The 18,430-nt window shown below is 39.5% G+C and overlaps 1 protein-coding gene across 2 annotated transcripts; it reads right to left on the bottom strand.

Annotated features, from left to right (window-relative positions):
• Nucleotides 1–998: 998 nt before the first annotated feature.
• Nucleotides 999–10,104, bottom strand: LOC145491387 (uncharacterized). Of its 2 annotated transcripts, none has more exons than XM_081470574.1 (6): nucleotides 9,863–10,104; nucleotides 4,735–4,812; nucleotides 3,272–3,529; nucleotides 2,804–2,929; nucleotides 2,312–2,482; nucleotides 999–1,826 (listed from the first exon to the last, which is right to left on the bottom strand). In XM_081470574.1, exons 1-6 carry the CDS (start codon nucleotides 9,905–9,907, stop codon nucleotides 1,737–1,739), a joined length of 768 nt encoding a protein of 255 aa, XP_081326700.1. In that variant the 5' UTR covers nucleotides 9,908–10,104; the 3' UTR covers nucleotides 999–1,736. The 2 variants fall into 2 exon arrangements, with proteins under 2 accessions (XP_081326700.1, XP_081326699.1); XM_081470573.1 differs by lacking the exon at nucleotides 9,863–10,104 and adding an exon at nucleotides 5,360–5,865 and having other exon boundaries at nucleotides 1,000–1,826.
• Nucleotides 10,105–18,430: the final 8,326 nt, after the last annotated feature.

The following is an 18,430-nucleotide window of genomic DNA, read 5'->3' as shown; positions in this document are numbered from 1 at the left end:
CAACAGTCTGCTTGCAGTATGTGGGCCTGATAGTAGGATCATTCAAGAAAACTGCACAATATTTGTTTACGAGTATTATAGAGGGCCACAAGTTTATTACCTTTGGCAATAAAGTCTTGACTTACTGGCCGACCGACCGACTTACTAACACCAACTTGTTACTGTATTCACCTACATTCTGTCACTCTATCCAACATGGCTGGCAAGTAGCACATATTATTTAACCCTTCTCTCCCTAAGAGTACCATTTGGCACACAATGTCATAACTTTGAGAATTTTTGAGAGATTTCTGTGAATTTTGCCACAAAAATTGTCTTGTAAAGATCTGCTCAATGAAAACATAAAATTGTGAACCCTCCTATCTAAGACATGATTGACCACCCCCACAAGTTCCCAATTTCTTTTTAAGATGCACATGGAATGCAAAGCTTGTTTCAAATCAAGCTACATACTAAGACCTGCTAAATGAGGTATAGTTCAGGGGTATATTTATGATATTTGAGTTGATACATGTTGGACGTTTTTCAGTTTCACAGTTTAAAGCAATTTCTCTCAAAATGACTACCTCCTTTGTAGCTGCAGTGCTGATGTCAGTTCTTAAATAAGCTGCTCAGTGGCTTTCAAATGGTATGTTGTACGCAGCCAGAGATTCTTTATTTGCTAATTTGGGAAAAACTGCTGTTTGCCTTAGGGGTTAAAGGGTTAAGACACCGTGTCAACATCAATGTTGACAGAGTTGCACAAAGATACATATTTGAAACCATTATTTCTAGACAAATCTTAAATCTGGACCTGGTATGACTGTGACTTGCACTAACAAAACAATTTTATCCAAACTCCAAGATTGTCTTGTGCGTTATTGTAGTCCATGCTTTTTTCCGAACAAGTAAGCTGTTTTGGTTTAAAATGTTCTTTGACACTTTTACAATATTATTGTGAATAGATATCATAAAAAATTATGGTCTAAAACAAATGAAAAAGCACAAAATGCAATTGAAGTACACAGGTTTTATTTGCATGGAAACGTTATATTCAATGTTGGTTATAGTTACATTCTTTTATCTTTCACTTTTGGCACTAGATCATTCTTAACTGGATTGACTTAAATTATGCAAGTCAATGGTAAAACAAATTGATCAACAGACTGGGGACGAGACTGCTTTCAGTCTATTAACTATATTCCTTCTTACTTTCAAAGTCCAGCTTTGCATTTAATGTACCTGTACATTTAGCAAGTCTAATCAGTCTTCTTTATGCACTGCAATATTGCATATCTAATGTTTCAGTTAATTTTACACCTTTACACTTGGGGTAGCTTCTAAGCTTAAGTCTGCATACAAGCCAAGTGGCTGAGTTTGTCTCTGGTTTCTGTAGCATGAAGAAATTAGGAGTACAGCTGTAGTTCTACCCCCAGATGGAATGCTTGTCCATCACAGGGTTAGCCCCAGCATAAATTTGCCTGTTCCCATTTTAACACCTGGGTCGAGATGGGCACTGTGAGAGTAAAGTGTGCTGCCCAAGAACACAACACAATGTCCCCAGCCGGGAATGGAGTGCACTAACCATGAGGCACCATGCCTCCACTTGGGACAGGTTCTACACTTACTTAAAAATAACATTCAAAAATCGCTTTCTTGACTGATTTTAAATGTTAATAAGGGTTTAGAATAATCAGACTACTAGCTTGTCTGACTCCTTATATTTCAAACTTTCAACTTTAAAATTGATTAACAAATCAAGTCCTTTTTCTGTCCACTTCCACATCTCCTCCATAGAACAGACTTGACGGCGCAGTGTAATGGTTTGTGCCTCTTGTTAAGATACCCTGGATAAATTAAACAAAAGAGTTGAAGATGAGTGTAAAGGAAGAAAATGGCAAGGAGAACTTTACCCTCGAGTGTTAATAACAACTAAGCTGCATACTTTGAGGCCAGGCTACACAACAGTGTTGGCTCAGTTTATGCTGGATCAGTTCTAAACGGATCCAGACCTAGACCAAGGAAGATTCATGTCTTTTGCACATGAGTAACTGATAGAAATTAAGTGCTGATTTGTTCATGTTCAAGTCTGGTAGTGGAATGCTAGCAGATTGCAGGCCCCATGTAAACATGTTCCTGAGTAAACATACAAGATCTGGTTCAGTCTCAAACTGGATCTATTTGGGACTACTCTCATGTGGGCTTCAGCCTTTGAGAGTCAAGTTCTGTTGAACAATAATTGCTGGCCTTATGAGCTTGTGACTAAAAAGGTTGGCTTCACAATCTAGAGATAATAATATATGCAGAGTTCATGTTGCTCTCATGTGCTCACCCTTCTTTGTTGTTCCTGTCTCCATTGCCATTGAGAGGCTGAAGTGGGCTCGTTCACAGGGTAGATGATCTGCAACTGGGGACAAGATGAATGCAGAGGTGGATCAGAGTGGCGTCGGAGCCTTTTTGTCTCCTCTCGGCTCTCATTTAATTGACTCTTGTAAATCTCAACCTTGGCAAATCAATACGCGAAAAGAATATGTTAAATTACAGATAATTTTACCTTTAACATCCATATGGATTAGCCACTAAGACTAAGATCACAGGCTAACCAACAAAATTATGGCTGGCTCAGTGTTGTGCTTGGGGTAAAATGATAAATTTGAGACCCCAAGACAGGACGCGAAACTCAAAGAAGGAGTGGTGACAACAAATCAAGACAGCAAGACCTGTAAAATTCAACTAACATTCTGCAGGCATCTTTTTGAGGGACTTAATTTGCTGCCCCTAGAACTTTACAAAATTCCAACAGTACTAAATTTGAATTAAATACCTCTTGTGTCAAAGTAGCAATGACCTCTTGAGCATCAGCAAGCTGCTGTTGAAGGTAATCTTTCTCACTTTGTGCTCGTTCACGATCTCTCCTCTCAATTGAGAAATCTTCCTTGTACACTTGTATCTACACAACCACAGTTTAAAATCTGCTTAGTATTACCAATAATAGTCACACATAGTAGGTTATTATAAATAACACTGACTTTGTTAGGTTTGAGATGTCAGTGTTTTTTATTTGTCCTAGAATGATAAGGTAGCTAGATACTTGCAGTCTTCCAGTATGAAAGGAGGCCGAAATTTTTAGTTAGAAAAAGGGACAAGGTAATTAGTTACGGGCAGTTGTGTTATTATAGGCTCATCATACGAACTTCGAAAACAAAAAGGTTAATGGCCATAGGATCATATTGTTGAAGCAATGAACCATTGTTAAATAATCAGAACCATATGGTGATGTTTTTTAACATACCTGTTGTTTAAATACTTCATAATCATCCACATCTAATAATGATGAGCTGCTTGTAGAATCACCATGTCTTTGGTACAGCTCGTTCAGTGTGGTCGCAAGCCTAGTAACCTCAGATCCTAGGGCAAGTACTTGTGTTTCTGAATCTGCAAGCTTTTCCTTAGTTAAGTCCAGTTCTTCCTGAAGAAGTTGACATTCAGTTTCATGTTTTATCTTTAAAGTGTCATAATCTTCTTTCCACTTTTTGTTGACCTCCATAACCTTCAGAACCAAAATTAATACATTTAGGTTCACAGTCAATTTAGCACTTAGTCATGCATTTAAAATCACTACTTCTACCAGAACTTTCTAGGGAAACATGTTGAAGAAGTAAACGAGTAGTAAATGAAGGATTTTCATGAGGAGAAATACCTGATAGGTGTAATAAAGTGTTACTTGAGACTGAATCTTTCTTTAGCTAATCATGCAAGCTTGGGCAAGTAACAGTTCTGCATACTCAGCATAATGATTGTTGTGGTTATTGATATTCAAATTGCAGTCAAGAATGCCAAAACTTTGTAATATTCTATTCACACCCACCTAATCGCATGCATCACTAAATAGATTTTCAACATAAGAGGGAAGATTCTAGTTTAAAATTCCATAAAATTGGGGTGGGGGAATTCTGTAAGATCTTGTGCTAATTTTGGCCCTGACAGACATGATAAACAAGGTCCCAAAAATAGTGTGCACACTTGTTTAGTACACTGTTGGATTTTACCAGTAATGTGAAAACTGCAAAATGCCGTCATGATCTTGTCATGCCAAGCTGTTTCCTATGCAGTCATCCTAATTTAAATGTCACGCTATGTTTACAAAATGGTGCTGATTATCCAGTGGAACCCTTTTAATCTGACTTCTAGTGAGGCAGTCCATAACCTCTGCTCTCAAACCGGTTGCAATACTAAACTGGTCATATTAGGCTCGTATTTAATGATGGATCCAGTGCAATCTTATAAGCGTAACCAGTCATTTAGCCCCCATGATTAGCCCCTAACCGTTTAAAGAAGTCGAAAACACTCTGTCTGCCTATTTTAAGCATGAATATGAGGGCTAACTAATCGACTTCTGATTGGGGCTAAACGGCTAGAGGCTAATCGACTTGGGGGTAACCCTTAAACATGGCAACCATGTGGTAAATAATGATTAAAGAAAGATAAAAGATTAAAAGATACAAATTTGTTTGACTTGATTTGATCAACGATTATTCTAACTTCTAACCTGACATCTAAAATTCTTTAGAAAGGATACAATCACGTACAAGTACATCAAAGATTTTTTAAGAATCTGCTCATTGACAGAAAGTGAAAAGACAACGAAATGCAAGCAATTTATCCAAACTTTGGTTTCCGTAAACACTTACGAACAACCGTCACGCAAGAAATTAATGTGGGCAATACGAAAAAGTTTTTAAAGTTTTGTGTTACCTCATTCAGTTGCCACTCTAAACATTCTCCGCCACCTTCACCGGCAGGTCTTGAAATGTCCCTTGGAAGTGACTGCTCCTGAGAAATGATTGACAATTTTCTATCAACATAACGTTTACCCAAACATTGCCTGCGATTCAGTAACCATTTTGGATTTTTTCTCGTCTGTTGTTTCACACCTAGATGTCACACCTTGTCGAGAAAATTCGAAAACTTAATCTGCTTTTGTAGATTAGATAAGCTTCCTGTAGCAGTGTCCGAAAAAAGTTTAACTTATGCTTTCTATCCCATGAAGATGAAATGCGTCGAGTCTTTTCACAACGAAATGTCAACAATGAAAACGGTTGAAAACGTTTATTACCACAACAAGAAACACGTTGAAACCCGTCCTTGATACATTAAACTAACGACAAAAAACCGTTGAAATAAATTTTGAAGCGCTCATTTAAATTATATTTTCAGACGAGGATACCTGACTGAGGGATAACCGGCAAGGAGGTTACGCAATGTTAATACAATATACATGTAATGGCGCGAATGCTCTCCGAACTCCGAAAGATCCATCTTGTTCTTTGTCCATAGCGTTGTATTTGTAGCGGCATTTATGGATAACATGACTTCATACCTCTTCATCTCTTTTCCTCGATTTTTCCGCTTCTCTTAAGAGTTTTCTTATTCGTGCCTGCTCTTTTTGTAATCTTAAAAGCAGCGACCGTTTCTCTCCTAAAGTCTTGACAAGCGAGCGCTGAAGTTCCAAGCAGTTCTCGCATCGATATTTATCCGCGACGTTTGTCATTTCGGCAGTTATTCTCGACGAACTTGATTTTCTGACTCGGCTAGCAATCTGAGAAAGACTGCTTTATGTGTCCATTATAAAATACATGAGAAAATACAATTATTAAAATTTCCCTTCGAGTAACGACCAAAATTAGACAGAGGGACAGATACCGAAAGATCTGGATGAATCCACATGACGTCATCTTTACGTCACAATGTCTGAACGTGACCAAGCATATTGTTCATGATCATAAACGAAGTTAGCAGGCGAAACAAATCCTCTAAGATTTTGACTTTTTTCAATTATATTTTAGTAACATTTAGTAATATATCACTCGGTTATAAATAATTTCAATAAATCGACGAATAGATGAAGTTAGTCTTCGTAAAATCACGTAAAATCCAGCGCTGCGCTGCGCTTGCTTCTGATATGATAATATACCAAAATATCAACAGCCCAGTCATTCATACGCATCAAACTGCAATATGCTTGGAACGAAATTGCGATATCCCGTCTCAGTGGTGTCGCAACTGAGTACCAGCGCAATTTCGCAACGGCATAAGCTGTGTGAAAGCACGTTGAAGCCCAAACAAAACAAATGTCGGCCCCGACCATCCGCCCGGTGACCTTGTGTGATCGAAGATCACGTAAGTTGTAAAGCAACATAAATGGTCACGTAATTTTTTCGGGGTGATCAGCGTGAAAGTGCCTGGTCTTTTCCTCAGGGATAACAAAACAGAGATGATCAGAATGCTAGTTATAACAAAGCAAGTTTTTATTTACGTTCGAACAGCAAAGGTGATAGGAAACTTCTGTGTGCGTGACATTAAAACCGGGTTAAATACCTGGGCCAAACGATGAGTGACGTCATGGATTAATTATGTCTTGAAACATAACCTGAAACGCTCGAAACAAAAAGGCTAGTAAACGTCAAAACCTTAAACTTCCGGCCACCGAAAACTTTCTACACAAAGGCTTAGGAAGACGAAATGAATGGCTTAGTCCTGTTAATTCACAATAAAGTAAAACGATTGTTTTGGGTCATTAAAAAATCTACACTTCCCTTCTGAAAATAGAACCTAGTAGACCCCTACCTGGTGAGTTTTTCTACCCCTGCTATTCGCACACGCGAGTTCCTAGCCTGTGACCTGGCTCTCTAGTGGATCGAGGATGCAACGAAGAGAAAGTGGGGAGAAAATAGGATAAAAGCCCCCACTCCATTCCTCCTTCGGCCACTTCGATCTAGCTGATTTCAGCCAGTTCCTTTCTCGGCCCTTCTAGCCGCGGTCGGAGCCTTCAAGGAGCTTGTTCACTGGCTAGCGAGTTCCGGTCTGCTGGGTGGTATGCTAAATTTTCCTGGATACAGGAAATTCTTCAGTTACAAGGTGAATATATTTGGGTAGGTTTGGGGAAGATTTCGGAAGTTAGGTGACCTCTTATGGTTGCTTTCCTGTGCAGTCCGCTTTGTAGTGCAGTAAAATTGAAGCATGGATGTTAAAAACATTATGGAATCAGATTCCGTTCTAAGTTTCATCATCTGACGCTGTTGATTTTTTTCGTGATTATCAGTGATTAACACGAGTTCTAAAGCAAACGTAAATTTTAATATCGTGTGAGTAAAGGATTGAGTTAAGAAACGTCTCAAGCTTATTCCTTCCGTTAACTGAAAAACCGCCTAAATGTGGCTACAGCTTTCCTCCAGCATTGGTTTTTAAGGCACAGAAAGAAAAAGATTAACATCAGAGCCCCACAACGACAAACATCAACGGCAAAAAAAATTCGCTATTAGAACATTCTGCAGAAATATCCGAGTCGAATTGACTCAAATGGAAATTGTATAGTTTGGCTAGAAGAGGGCACAATTGAGAGAAAGATTGTTTTACACTCAGTCATACAACAAAACACTGAATCTTGTATCTGGCGTATAACTCTTCTAGTTGGCATGATAGAGCAGGGGAAAAGCTTGCCACTTGAAGAAGAGTTGTCTCTTGCTGCAGATATCGCGCGCGCAATTTTCAACATGGCGGAAACATAGCCACCACATACGCACATACGCACGTATTCGGAAAAATGTGATATACATTTTTATATTTATTGCCGAAAAGCGTCTTTAATAATTAAATCGGCTGGTTTGACGGTCTCTAGTCTCTCCTATTGAACCTACTATCAATTATTCCAAAGGTTGACAAATAAACAACAAAAGTTACTAAATACTTAAGTTTTTCTATGTTTTAAATTTATAAAACTGTTCCCGGCATGCCAAACGTGGGAAATTGCATTTCCGAGAACCTAAAAATTTCCTGGGCGGCAAGCCCCAAAATGCCGCAGGGGCGGCTAGCGCCGATAGCTCGCCACGCCCTATCGAGAATTACTAGTGAGTTTACATGAAGATAATGATGAGGATAAGAGTTAAAACTGAAGACAGCTGTAAACCGCGCTTGGCACTACTGGTTGAAATATTGAAAGTGTCATTACCCAAAACATCTCAATTCTTTCATTTCCAGTTTGGAGAATAAATGTGATACCGAGTAAATGCGTTGTGTCCATAATACAGGCAACAAATGCAAGGAATCGTTGATGTACTTGTAATATTCCTAAACGTGTTGCGAGCGTATTAATTGATCGCTTTACTACGAATGCACAGAACAGGGCTCCAGATCTTATTACCAACGACACTTCCCACAACAGCCAGCATTCAACTATCTGGCTTACCATCCCATTCGTCGGTGACCTAACAACAAAGCTTGCTAAAAGCCTTAGGCGTAAGCGTCTGGAATGTGCGGGACATCTGAATAAAACAGTAGACCACAAAATTATGTTTCTTGACAAGCACTAAAGACAAAACGCCGCCTCTAAGCTAATCAAATGTTGTATATGAATTCATTTGTCCCGGTTGCAATTCTTCGTACATCGGCGAAACGAACAGAACTCTGCTTGTCTGCAGACAAGAACATGCGCTCACCGACAAAGAAAGCGCTATGTATAAACATCTGCGCTATTGTGCATACAAGGTTTATACATCATACCGGACATTTTTATCAATGAGAACAACCTACCTTCTACTGCAACGAACAAAGGATTTCTCACCCAAACTGTGCGTGGTAACACAAACATAATAGACTGCGATGATAATTGGAATCTATTACTATATAAAGAAGCTTACCATGTCAAACGTTCGGCACCATATTTGAACGCTGATTTAAAAGCCAGTGGCCGGAACTATGCCTATTCCCTTGATAGTATGGTCTTTGTTTTGTATTTTTACGTGCTAATGCTCTTGTACCATCTTGCAGTATTTAAATTTCTGCTACCTGTATGTCACCTCAGTCTGAGGATGATATAGAATTATATCGAAATATTACAAGTACATCAACGATTCCTTGCATTTGTTGCCTGTATTATAGACACGATGCATTTACTCGGTATCACATTTATTCTCTATCTCTTAAAACTATCATCGGGTAATGGATTTCCAGTTTATTTTACCAGAATTCCGAATTCCGAATTCGTTTTTAGCGATAAAAAGCACCTTTTGTGATTAAAAGGGCAGTTATTAGGTGAAAGAGCTATTGGTTGGTAGTTTTTGTAGAGACAAGTCGACGTTTCTCCAAGGCTTTCCATCTCACCAGCTTTTCATTTAAATGTGCAACAAAATGATCAGAGCTGAACCATTAAAAGAAAATCGAAACAAGCAGTGACGAAAGTAATTTTCTATAGCTGCTTAAGAACAGTTTACACAGTGATGATTTAGCTATTTTCCTCAGAACTTGGTTTTAAACAGGATGTGACTAGCAGCTCTCACGAAATACTGATAAGTCATCAGTATTGAGCAATATCATTTTTGCCTTCAAGTACATGTTTAAGCTCATGTATGTGTCGCTAGTAACAAGCATAACCTAAGGGCCTTTTCTGTAGCAAAATTTCTAAACCTCCGCATTATTTTACTGAAGCCGTATAGCTTGCTGACATTGCGAGGGATCGGATGTGCGGCGACAGGATCAATCGGAGATGATGACTCCGCTTGCAAACTATCCGGCAACGCACTCTGATCTGATTCTCAGGAGCAAAACAAATCATCTCTCTGCGTAAATCAGGTGGAAAGTTAAAATAAGGTGAACTCATGTTCTAGTTAGTGAAAAGGGAATGGAACTCTTTCTTAGTCGCGCGAGTTTCCTATTGTATGCCAGCTCGGCGGTTAAATCCTGCCTTATCAGTCAGTTTGCATTAAACTAAAAAAAAAACCCCTTCACACAGTGTTCTCAGGTGAGCCTAAAATCATTTTAACCCCACGCTAACCGATTAGTTGGAAATCTGAGCTGCATCGTAATAATTTTGCAGAATGACAAATACCTTTTTAAGGAGCCTTGTACAGAGAGCACGAGAAGACAGAGCCATTTTTTCGTTCACAAACGAAAGCGGGTTCTCGAAGCAGTCTGAAGAGCGGCTGAGATCTTTTAGCTTGTGATCAGCAAAAGTGTTTGCAGCCCTACTTATAGTGGAACACTGATAAAGCCTTCAAGATAAAACGGATGTAGTAGTGACATAATGGTCTGCTTCCCCAGGAAAAAGATTACGTCAGTCTTCCTCATACCCAGGGCCCGCTCACTTCCCTATCCAATACCGGATGTATTTAGTATTTTAGTTTTTCGTGACTTCCCATTTCACGATCAGGCGTCGCCTTTTAAGAACGCTACAACAACAAACAGCGGCATACAAGTAATGAAAAAATTGTCGTCGTGTAGTTCTCGAAAGCGGGTCGTCTTTTTCAAACAACTGAAAAAAAAAAACAGTCATGTATTCGCTGTCAAGAGCTTCCCTTTTGTCAGTCCACTGACTTCCTTTAGCGTATTAAAAATTTAACATCCAGAATCATGTTGATAATTTTATTCAAAACTCTCACTTCAGAAATTGCTCTTAGAGCAAACGTCGAGAGAGAATATCTTTAAAATCAAATAAAAAAGTTCCATTTTAACGCGTTCAGTTGCTAAAATGGATTCTACCATCAGTAGAAATTCTGAAAAAAAAATCTATTTCATCTCATATCCAGAAATGGCAAAACCTGTATATGTCTGCCTTTGGAAAATTTTCAGACCACATCGACTAGCGCGGTGGGACTTACAAAAGGCAAGTCCTATTCCCATTTTTCTTCAGTTTTGTATTCGGCTGAAGCGCTGCGCAATGAAGTGAGTTAATAATAATTTAGGGAATCTCTTATTCAATGACTCGTTTTGCTGCTAGCTTATGCACCGTCCAGAAAGTATAAGTGCACTAAGCAAAAATAAATTTAAAGAGCGCCATAAATTATGCGTCGTGAAACGGCGACAACTTCCTGTTTACCAGATTCTCTATATTAACAGTTGCTTCAACGGTAACATCCTTGCTTTGTATTTACAGTCTAGTCTAGACGAAAAGGTGCATTGCTTTCTCTACCAATGCAAGCAATGTAGAAACTGGAGAACACAGTCATGCCAGCTTATTGTTTCGTGGCTTTTTGCATGCATGAACTTCCGGCGAAGAGAGAAATCTCAGTGCATGTGTCCACTTACGTGAAGCTAAGCTAAGCTATGCTGGTCGCTCCTATGGAAAGTGCGATCTAAAAAAAACACCATTCAAGACTGAAAGGTATGTAAAGAGAATGATAATTTCAGTTATAGTTCCTTATAGCAAAACATGCTTGAAAAATCTAAGTGAAAAGCGATCCGCCTAATATGCCTCTCAGGTATTGCGGAGTGTTCCATTTGCATCGGGGAATTCGAAACCCTGTTCTTCAACAAGCGGAAGTCTGGTCCCTTCGCAGAGGAGATCATAAATCAGACATGTGTACTTAGTGCAGTGCAAAATGTAGTAAGAGTGGTGCAAATAATTATGCTAACGCACAGTAAAAAGCTCAGTGACTCGCTCAAAGAATGCCCAGCCGCATGGTGCGAGTCTTATTGAACTAATCTCAATGTGTATAGTATCAGGAGCCCATGGGCTCCTGGTAGTATGTAGTCAGTTGCAGGGTAACAGCAACATCCTTTCTCCATGCACCGCCTCCTCCTTTTTCTCCTCCTTCTCCTCCTCCTCCACCTCCTCAGTATGGGCTTTCCGATATTAAATTTGGACTTAAGGGTAATTAAAAAAAAAAAAAAAAACACTCGGGTGGGCCGAGAACCTGGCTAAAATCAGATTGTAATATTTCTGGCAACCTCAGAAGCATGTGACTTAAACCAGCCTGGCATGACATTCATAATCTCCTAACGCGATAAAAGATTTATCTAATCGCTGAAAGCTACCTTAAGAGATCAAGGAGAAGCTTGGAGTTTTACCTTCAAGAATTGGCTCTTTCTGTAAGTTAATATGAACGGTGGACAAGCTACAGATTTAAATTCGAAGCTGGATGCCGCCCGAGGGAAATGCCAAGTGCTTCAGCCTTGACCTTCTAATCAACTAGCAACAAACCTCTATCTCTAGATCACTATCCAAACATCAGGAATTTTCCAAATCTGGATCTTTCCCTACTGTAGATGCTCACTAAAAATTTTCAAAATGCAAATATATATAGCCGAAAACTACAGACATCTGCATGATCCAACGAGGCTAAAAACGTACTAATAACCCAAAAAGCAACAAACACAGACAGTATCATTACTAACTATACTTCAAGTTGTAAAAGAAATGTGTTCCTGTACTCTTCAGTAATCTTTTAGTTTGAAACATTTAGACCAAAAAAAAAATTGCGATCCCAACAAAGCCGATTCCTTTGGGGTGACTTAAAAATACAACTAGTCATTTGTTAAAAGTTGAAGAAGATGAACAGTTTATTATTAGACCACTGAACTACGATTTACCTTTTTTTGCTCAGCAAGAAGACTTGAATCCAACCCAACTTGAGCCATGGTATTGTATAAAGTGAAGGTTTTACACGTTGCTGCGCTCGATTATGTTTTCTTTTTGAAGTGAAATAACATTCCCTCTTTTGTTCTCTTAGTAACTGATCAGTTATGGAATTTGTTCAGGTTTTTATCAGGATTCGGTTTATTGATGCGTCATCAAAAGATACCACAAAAACAATGTAGATTTGAAACGGTATCCTGTCTGTTGTCGTGCTGTCTACTAAAAATAACTCTACAGTTACTTTTTTCAAACTGGCATCCAGCCAAAATCTAATGAGATCAAAACAATCACACATAGAAAACAGGAAGCGGAACACGGAAAGATCGTTTTACTTTCGTCACTACACAATTAAACTAGTACCGTATTTTCTCGGTTAAATCGGCGCCTGGTGGAGCAGGCTTTTATGTGACTTCTGCTGTTTTTTTCTCGAGCCCGGTTATTATTAAGCAAGGGTTTTTATTAAATACTTTTCTGTCACATCCGTGTATCTTGCCGTTATCCCTGCAACCTCGTTCCCAGTTTCAAAGGGAAATGCCTTGACAACGAGGTTGTTATCCCTGATTATTATTATACGTCGAATTCATGTTTGAGGGGCGTTTTTACTAATTGCTGGTTTTCAGTGTCACGCAATTCAAAATAGATCAAAAATAAATATCAAAACCGGTCAATAGATAAAGTCCAGAATCTGGGAAATGAAAGAAGGTAAATATGCAAAGACTCTCGCCAAAATTCTAGTCACAGCAATTTTTCTTATGCGAGATATGCGGAGAAATTTTTTACCCAAATTTATAGAGATTTGTATGGAGACGCCATGCTGGTGCCCATCCGTATGGGCACCAACATGGCGGCCGGAAACCAACAGAAACATCTGTCACTGAGTTTTTCTACAAAAACGTAAATTTATCCCTCGAGGAACTCTAAAACATCAAAATAATACTTTTTCTAACACATGAACTGTTCAGATAGCCAAGTTTCTCAAAATAAGTCACTTTTTTAACCATCATGACAGCTCTCTAGGCCGTCATGTAAATGCCGCGTCACGCAAAAGCTTAGAAATTCAGGCGTAGTGTATCACCAAACCAAGAACCCATTCGGAGCGAAAATTTGTATGAATATTAGCTTTCAGCTGCTCTTATACATCATTTAAGTAAAATCTCAGGAAGATCAATAGTTTTGTAGTTCGAATTTTAGTGACGTCATGTGAAAACCAGCTATATATCTTGAAGACATGATTTTTACTCTGGAGCTGGGCATTTGATCGAAAAATTTTGGTAAATTACCAGTTACCTTGTATTTCCTGTTTTTCTCTTCAGCAAAGACTTAAACATAATAAATGTGATTGCTATACATTAGCTACACCACCGAACAACGATCAAACTGTCAGGTTTTCATTGCTATCATCACAGGCGACCCAAGTCCAGTGTGCCATGAACTTGGTTTAGTCCTTAACATGCTAAATCAAAGCTACTAATGTAGAAATAACCTTCACTTACCACAATGATTCAATTTAGCGCTCGGGGGGCTAATTTACTTTAGGTAACTCAAGGGAGGCCGCTTATAAGAGAACTTGGAACTCTTATTAGGGACCGGGAACACTCATTTCTTTTTGAATGTATACATCTGAATGAGGTACAACGCACTTAATTAATGAAAAAAACAGCAGATACTTTAACTCAAAAACTGTAACAAGAGGGGCTCTGATGGTCATAATGTTCATTATTATTTTTACGATAACTGCAGAAATTCTCGCGCGCTCATTGGCCAATTTTCCTTGTCAATAAGCGGACAGACACATGAATTTATAGTTAATGCAATGCGTCAACGAGCTACAGCGGACAATTTGTTATCGTAAAAAACAAATTGGCGTCAGTTTTTCATGAGTCTGTCCATCTGCTTTGGCAATATTATGATGAAATTCATGATCAATAACAGGACAGACGCATGAAAAACTGACGTCAATTTGTTAAATGGCAAGCTTCGTGGGGGGGGGCAAGAAGAACCGAGTCCTGCGCGGTGATTGATTACCCGAACGAGCAAAATGACGCTATCTCGCCCGCTCGGGATAACCCGCTGTCCCGCAAGAAAATAATGTACTTTTTTTCATATAATAGATCCTTTATTGACCAAGCTTGTTTGGTCAAGATGGTTGGATACTGGCCTGGTTTTTTTTTTTTTTTTTTTGTGCGAATTTAAGGACCTCGACTCCGTCTTGCAATCGGTCCGTAAACACACAGAAAAGGAACTTGGCCAATATCCAGCCATCTTGACCTCAGGCAGGCTTCATAATTCATCCGTCTAACCACATCAGTCTAATTCAGTCGGAATCAGTATATTCTATATCATTATCTTGGATGTCATTTTCGCTAGGAGCGCTATTCGGAAGGGTGCGGTTATTGGAATCGAGGCGCTTATAAGAAACGGGGCGCTTATTTGAAGGAGATCATTGCTGAACCTCAACAAAGGGTTGTCTTTGTGTGTTTTACGTAATTTGGGCGCAAACTCTGTTTTTACAAATGAGTTTGTGGCTTCCGCGTTTTATCGATGTCGTTCTTCGTTGTTTCCCGTCGTGTGCGCAGCGTCAAAGAGCAGTGGCCACAAATTGAATTTGGGTTACCTGCGCTATGGCAGATTGACGTCAATTGATAATGATGCAAAATTAACAACTGATTCTGACGCAAATCTGACGTTCTGTACCGGTGTTTTTTTTCATCTCAGTGTTTTTTTTTTACAGAAATCCTGAGGTGTTTAGCCCTGATTCCGGTATAATGTCATGAACTCCAATCTGAGGAATGCAACTGACGTCATAAGAGTAATACCAAAATGTATCAAATTTAGTCAAAAACAGGAAAGGGAAAAATGAGAAAGGGATCCGAAACTGTAAATGTTTGTCACGAGTTCAATTCGTTATCATCTCATAAAAATGAAATCTTTTGACTCCATGATCCATCACTCTCTAGCCGTTCGCATTAGCCTGCGAGCGCCGACGTATTTCCGCCGAAAATTTTCGGCGGAGATAAGCACAGCCGCAAATACCGTGACGTTTGCCTTCGCAGGCTACTTATCATTAGTTCGACCAAGTTCGTCTTGTGTGATCGTCCGGGTGAAGACTGAAAGGCTGACGTTGCGACCAACTGAGCGAAATTCATTTTCAGAGCTAAGTGAATGATGTTTGTCAGTCGATGGTGTTGTAAGTCTGTTGCGTTGAAACTGATTGGTCAGTTTAGCCGCGATGGTATTGGCTGAAAGACTCGTGCATACAGAGCTTGTCAACAGTCATTGATCGGTTTCAATCTGTCTATTTTTAGTCAAATCAAATCGGTATATTGTTGCCTAAATCTGAAGTCGGTAAGTTTGAGGTTCGTTGGTCGATTTTGTTTATGTCGTGAATAAGTCGTTTGTAAGGTGCCGGTAGTTGTTGAAATCTGTTAAAGAGGCATTTGTTCTAAGTTACATGTAGTGTTCCAGCTTTCCAGAGTCAGTCGTTGAAAATAGTTTGTACTGTAATGTACTGTAGTTTGTAAGTATTAAGCAGAGTACCAGTCAGTTCTGTGGTTTGTCTGTTGCTGATGTTCAGCAACTGATGTGATTGTTGATATCACCATTTTAAAGGTTTCAATGCCAGTCTCGCCGATGTAGCTAGGAAGCGTGGCAGTCGGAGCATTTGATCTTGTAAACTGCTCCCTGTCTGTTTTTAGGTTCGTCCCTGTCTTTCAACGTGGGTCTGTAAGTGTCGTAACGTAGTTGTGGGTTTCACTGTGGGCTAGGCGTATGTTGCAGGGCTGTAGGAACCTCGTGATGGTCTCAGAAGTGCCCTTAATCAAGAGACCTTGATCTCTTGCCTTGATGTAAGGAGTATCAGGTGGTGGGTTTCTTTTCGTCAGCGTCAGTAGGTAGGCCTGTCCCGATTGTGCTTGTAAAATGCTGAAAAGTTGTTCGCTAGAAAAAAATATTGCCAAAAAATTCAAAAAGTTGCTACCTAGATTTTTTTTATATATTTATACAAAGGTTAACTAAAGGATTTATTTTTGGTTTTTAAAATAATTGCTAACATCGGTCAAGAAAAATAGCTTGAAACTTAACTTTAAAGAGTTGCTCGCAAATATGGGCGAAATTTAAAGGCACAGTATTGGCCATTATGCTTAGCGCACCTCTCAGTTGTTTGTTTTGGTTTTCACAGGAGCGAGGCGTCTATTGTTTTCAAGTTCTATTCTGGCGGCAAACAAAAGAGTCTTCAGAATTTTCAACATCAGAAAAATGGCCGCTAAGAGATCGCTGCGTGCAGTGCTTAATGGGCAATACTAGGACTTTAAGGGCACTCCTGAGTCTAACGAAACAAACCACATGGTTCATTTGACGTCTTGCTGAACGTTGTGCAGTGACAGGTTATGTGTTCAAAGTTCAAAAAGTTGATAAACATTCAAGAAACCCGCATAAATTGAAGTTTTCTATAAAATCGTTGACTTTTTCGTGCTTGATATGTACTCTGAACCTTTATTTTGCTCAAAAGTTTCTCAGAAAGACAGAACTTGCTCGAGGTTGGTAGAACCGCAAAAAGTTGCTCCAAACTCCAGACTTAGGACGGTACCCTATACCGCACACGCATATACACCGTTCTTCGCAAATGCTTTGGCCCTCTCGCTGGAGAAGACTACTAACTAACTCCTAACTCCAGACTGCATACTACATTTAGGCCCAAATAGCGTTCCGGTTAACCTGAATGCCTGAATAGTGAGTCAATAGTACTCAGGTTAGCCTATTTTCGGTTAGCTCTCGGTAATAGAAATGGGAATACGATATTAAAAGATCTATGGTCTGTAAATAACGGACACCGATTCTGTTCCTCCGTCTTTCGCGCTGTTTGGTTTAATTAACCGCGCGGCCATGGGCCGAGCGCGGTTCTAGGTTTACCCGGGGTTTATTTTTTTTTTTTTAACCGCGCGGCCATGGGCCGAGCGCGGTTCATGGTGTACCCGTGGTTTTTTTTTCTCGCAGTTTTGTCTGCGACCAGACCCAAGCTTCCACTCGGCCAAATTTTGAGTCACGCAACCTGTGATGTTTACTCGCCAAAAGCTGTTGAAACACCGATACTGACTTTCGCGGGAAAAAATTAAAAACCCAGCGTTCGTCAAAAATTATATTTTTTCGGCAGAAATTTAGCTCGTAACATATACATATTTATATTCCTTTGAATCGTCGATGAAATGACCTTTTCCGGATATTTTTTTCGTTCGGGGTCAACAAAAACCTCCGATTACAAAATCACGCCGAACCCACACGTTGCAAAAAAATCTATTCAAAACCCTGACTTCGAAGCGATATAACACTTCAGCGTTAATAGCTACCACACATCGGCAGGCGGTAAATCTATTCGTTAACAATCCAGCCTTATCGTGTTAAAATTTCAGCGAAATCGAACAAAACCAGAATTAATTAGAATTTTTTTGTGACCTCACTCCCCAGACTTGACCTAACAAAGGAAGCAACGGTCGCCCATAGCAACCGAAAAACACCAACATAACAAAGCCGAACGTTTCGGCCAAAAATCTCCAGAATTATCGCCTGAGAGCTTAAACTTGAATGGGAACATCTTTTTCGAACTTTTTTCAACTGATTTAGACGAAAGACTAGCTTCGGCGGGCTACAAGAAAGACCAAGAGAAAAACAGAACAAGACAGGAGAACAAGCCGATAACATTTCATCGCACGGCTTTCGGCACGAAAACGAAAATACAGCTTACTTCTGGATAAATTCAGCCTTAGAAGCCAGCAACCGGCCCCAAATTACTTTCTGTATCCTTACAAATGTCCTGATTTCCATCTCCGAAAGATTTTGCCCCAATTTTGAGCAAATAAACATTTCGTCGAGGGGGACCGCCATTACGGTGGTTTGCATACTAAATTAGCTAACTTGACAAAATTCTCCTGTGGGGGGGATATGACGAAAAGAGCTGAAAGATGGCTTATAATTGGCTAATGATGAGATCATCGAAAGTAACGCCAATTTTCTGTCACGTTTTCAATCTGTGGTCACTGGAGTGACCAA

The sequence above is a fragment of the Orbicella franksi genome, chromosome 6 (assembly GCF_964199315.1).
Source record: "Orbicella franksi chromosome 6, jaOrbFran1.1, whole genome shotgun sequence".
Taxonomy (NCBI): Eukaryota; Metazoa; Cnidaria; class Anthozoa; order Scleractinia; family Merulinidae; genus Orbicella; species Orbicella franksi.
This window is presented reverse-complemented; position numbering and strand designations above follow the sequence as displayed.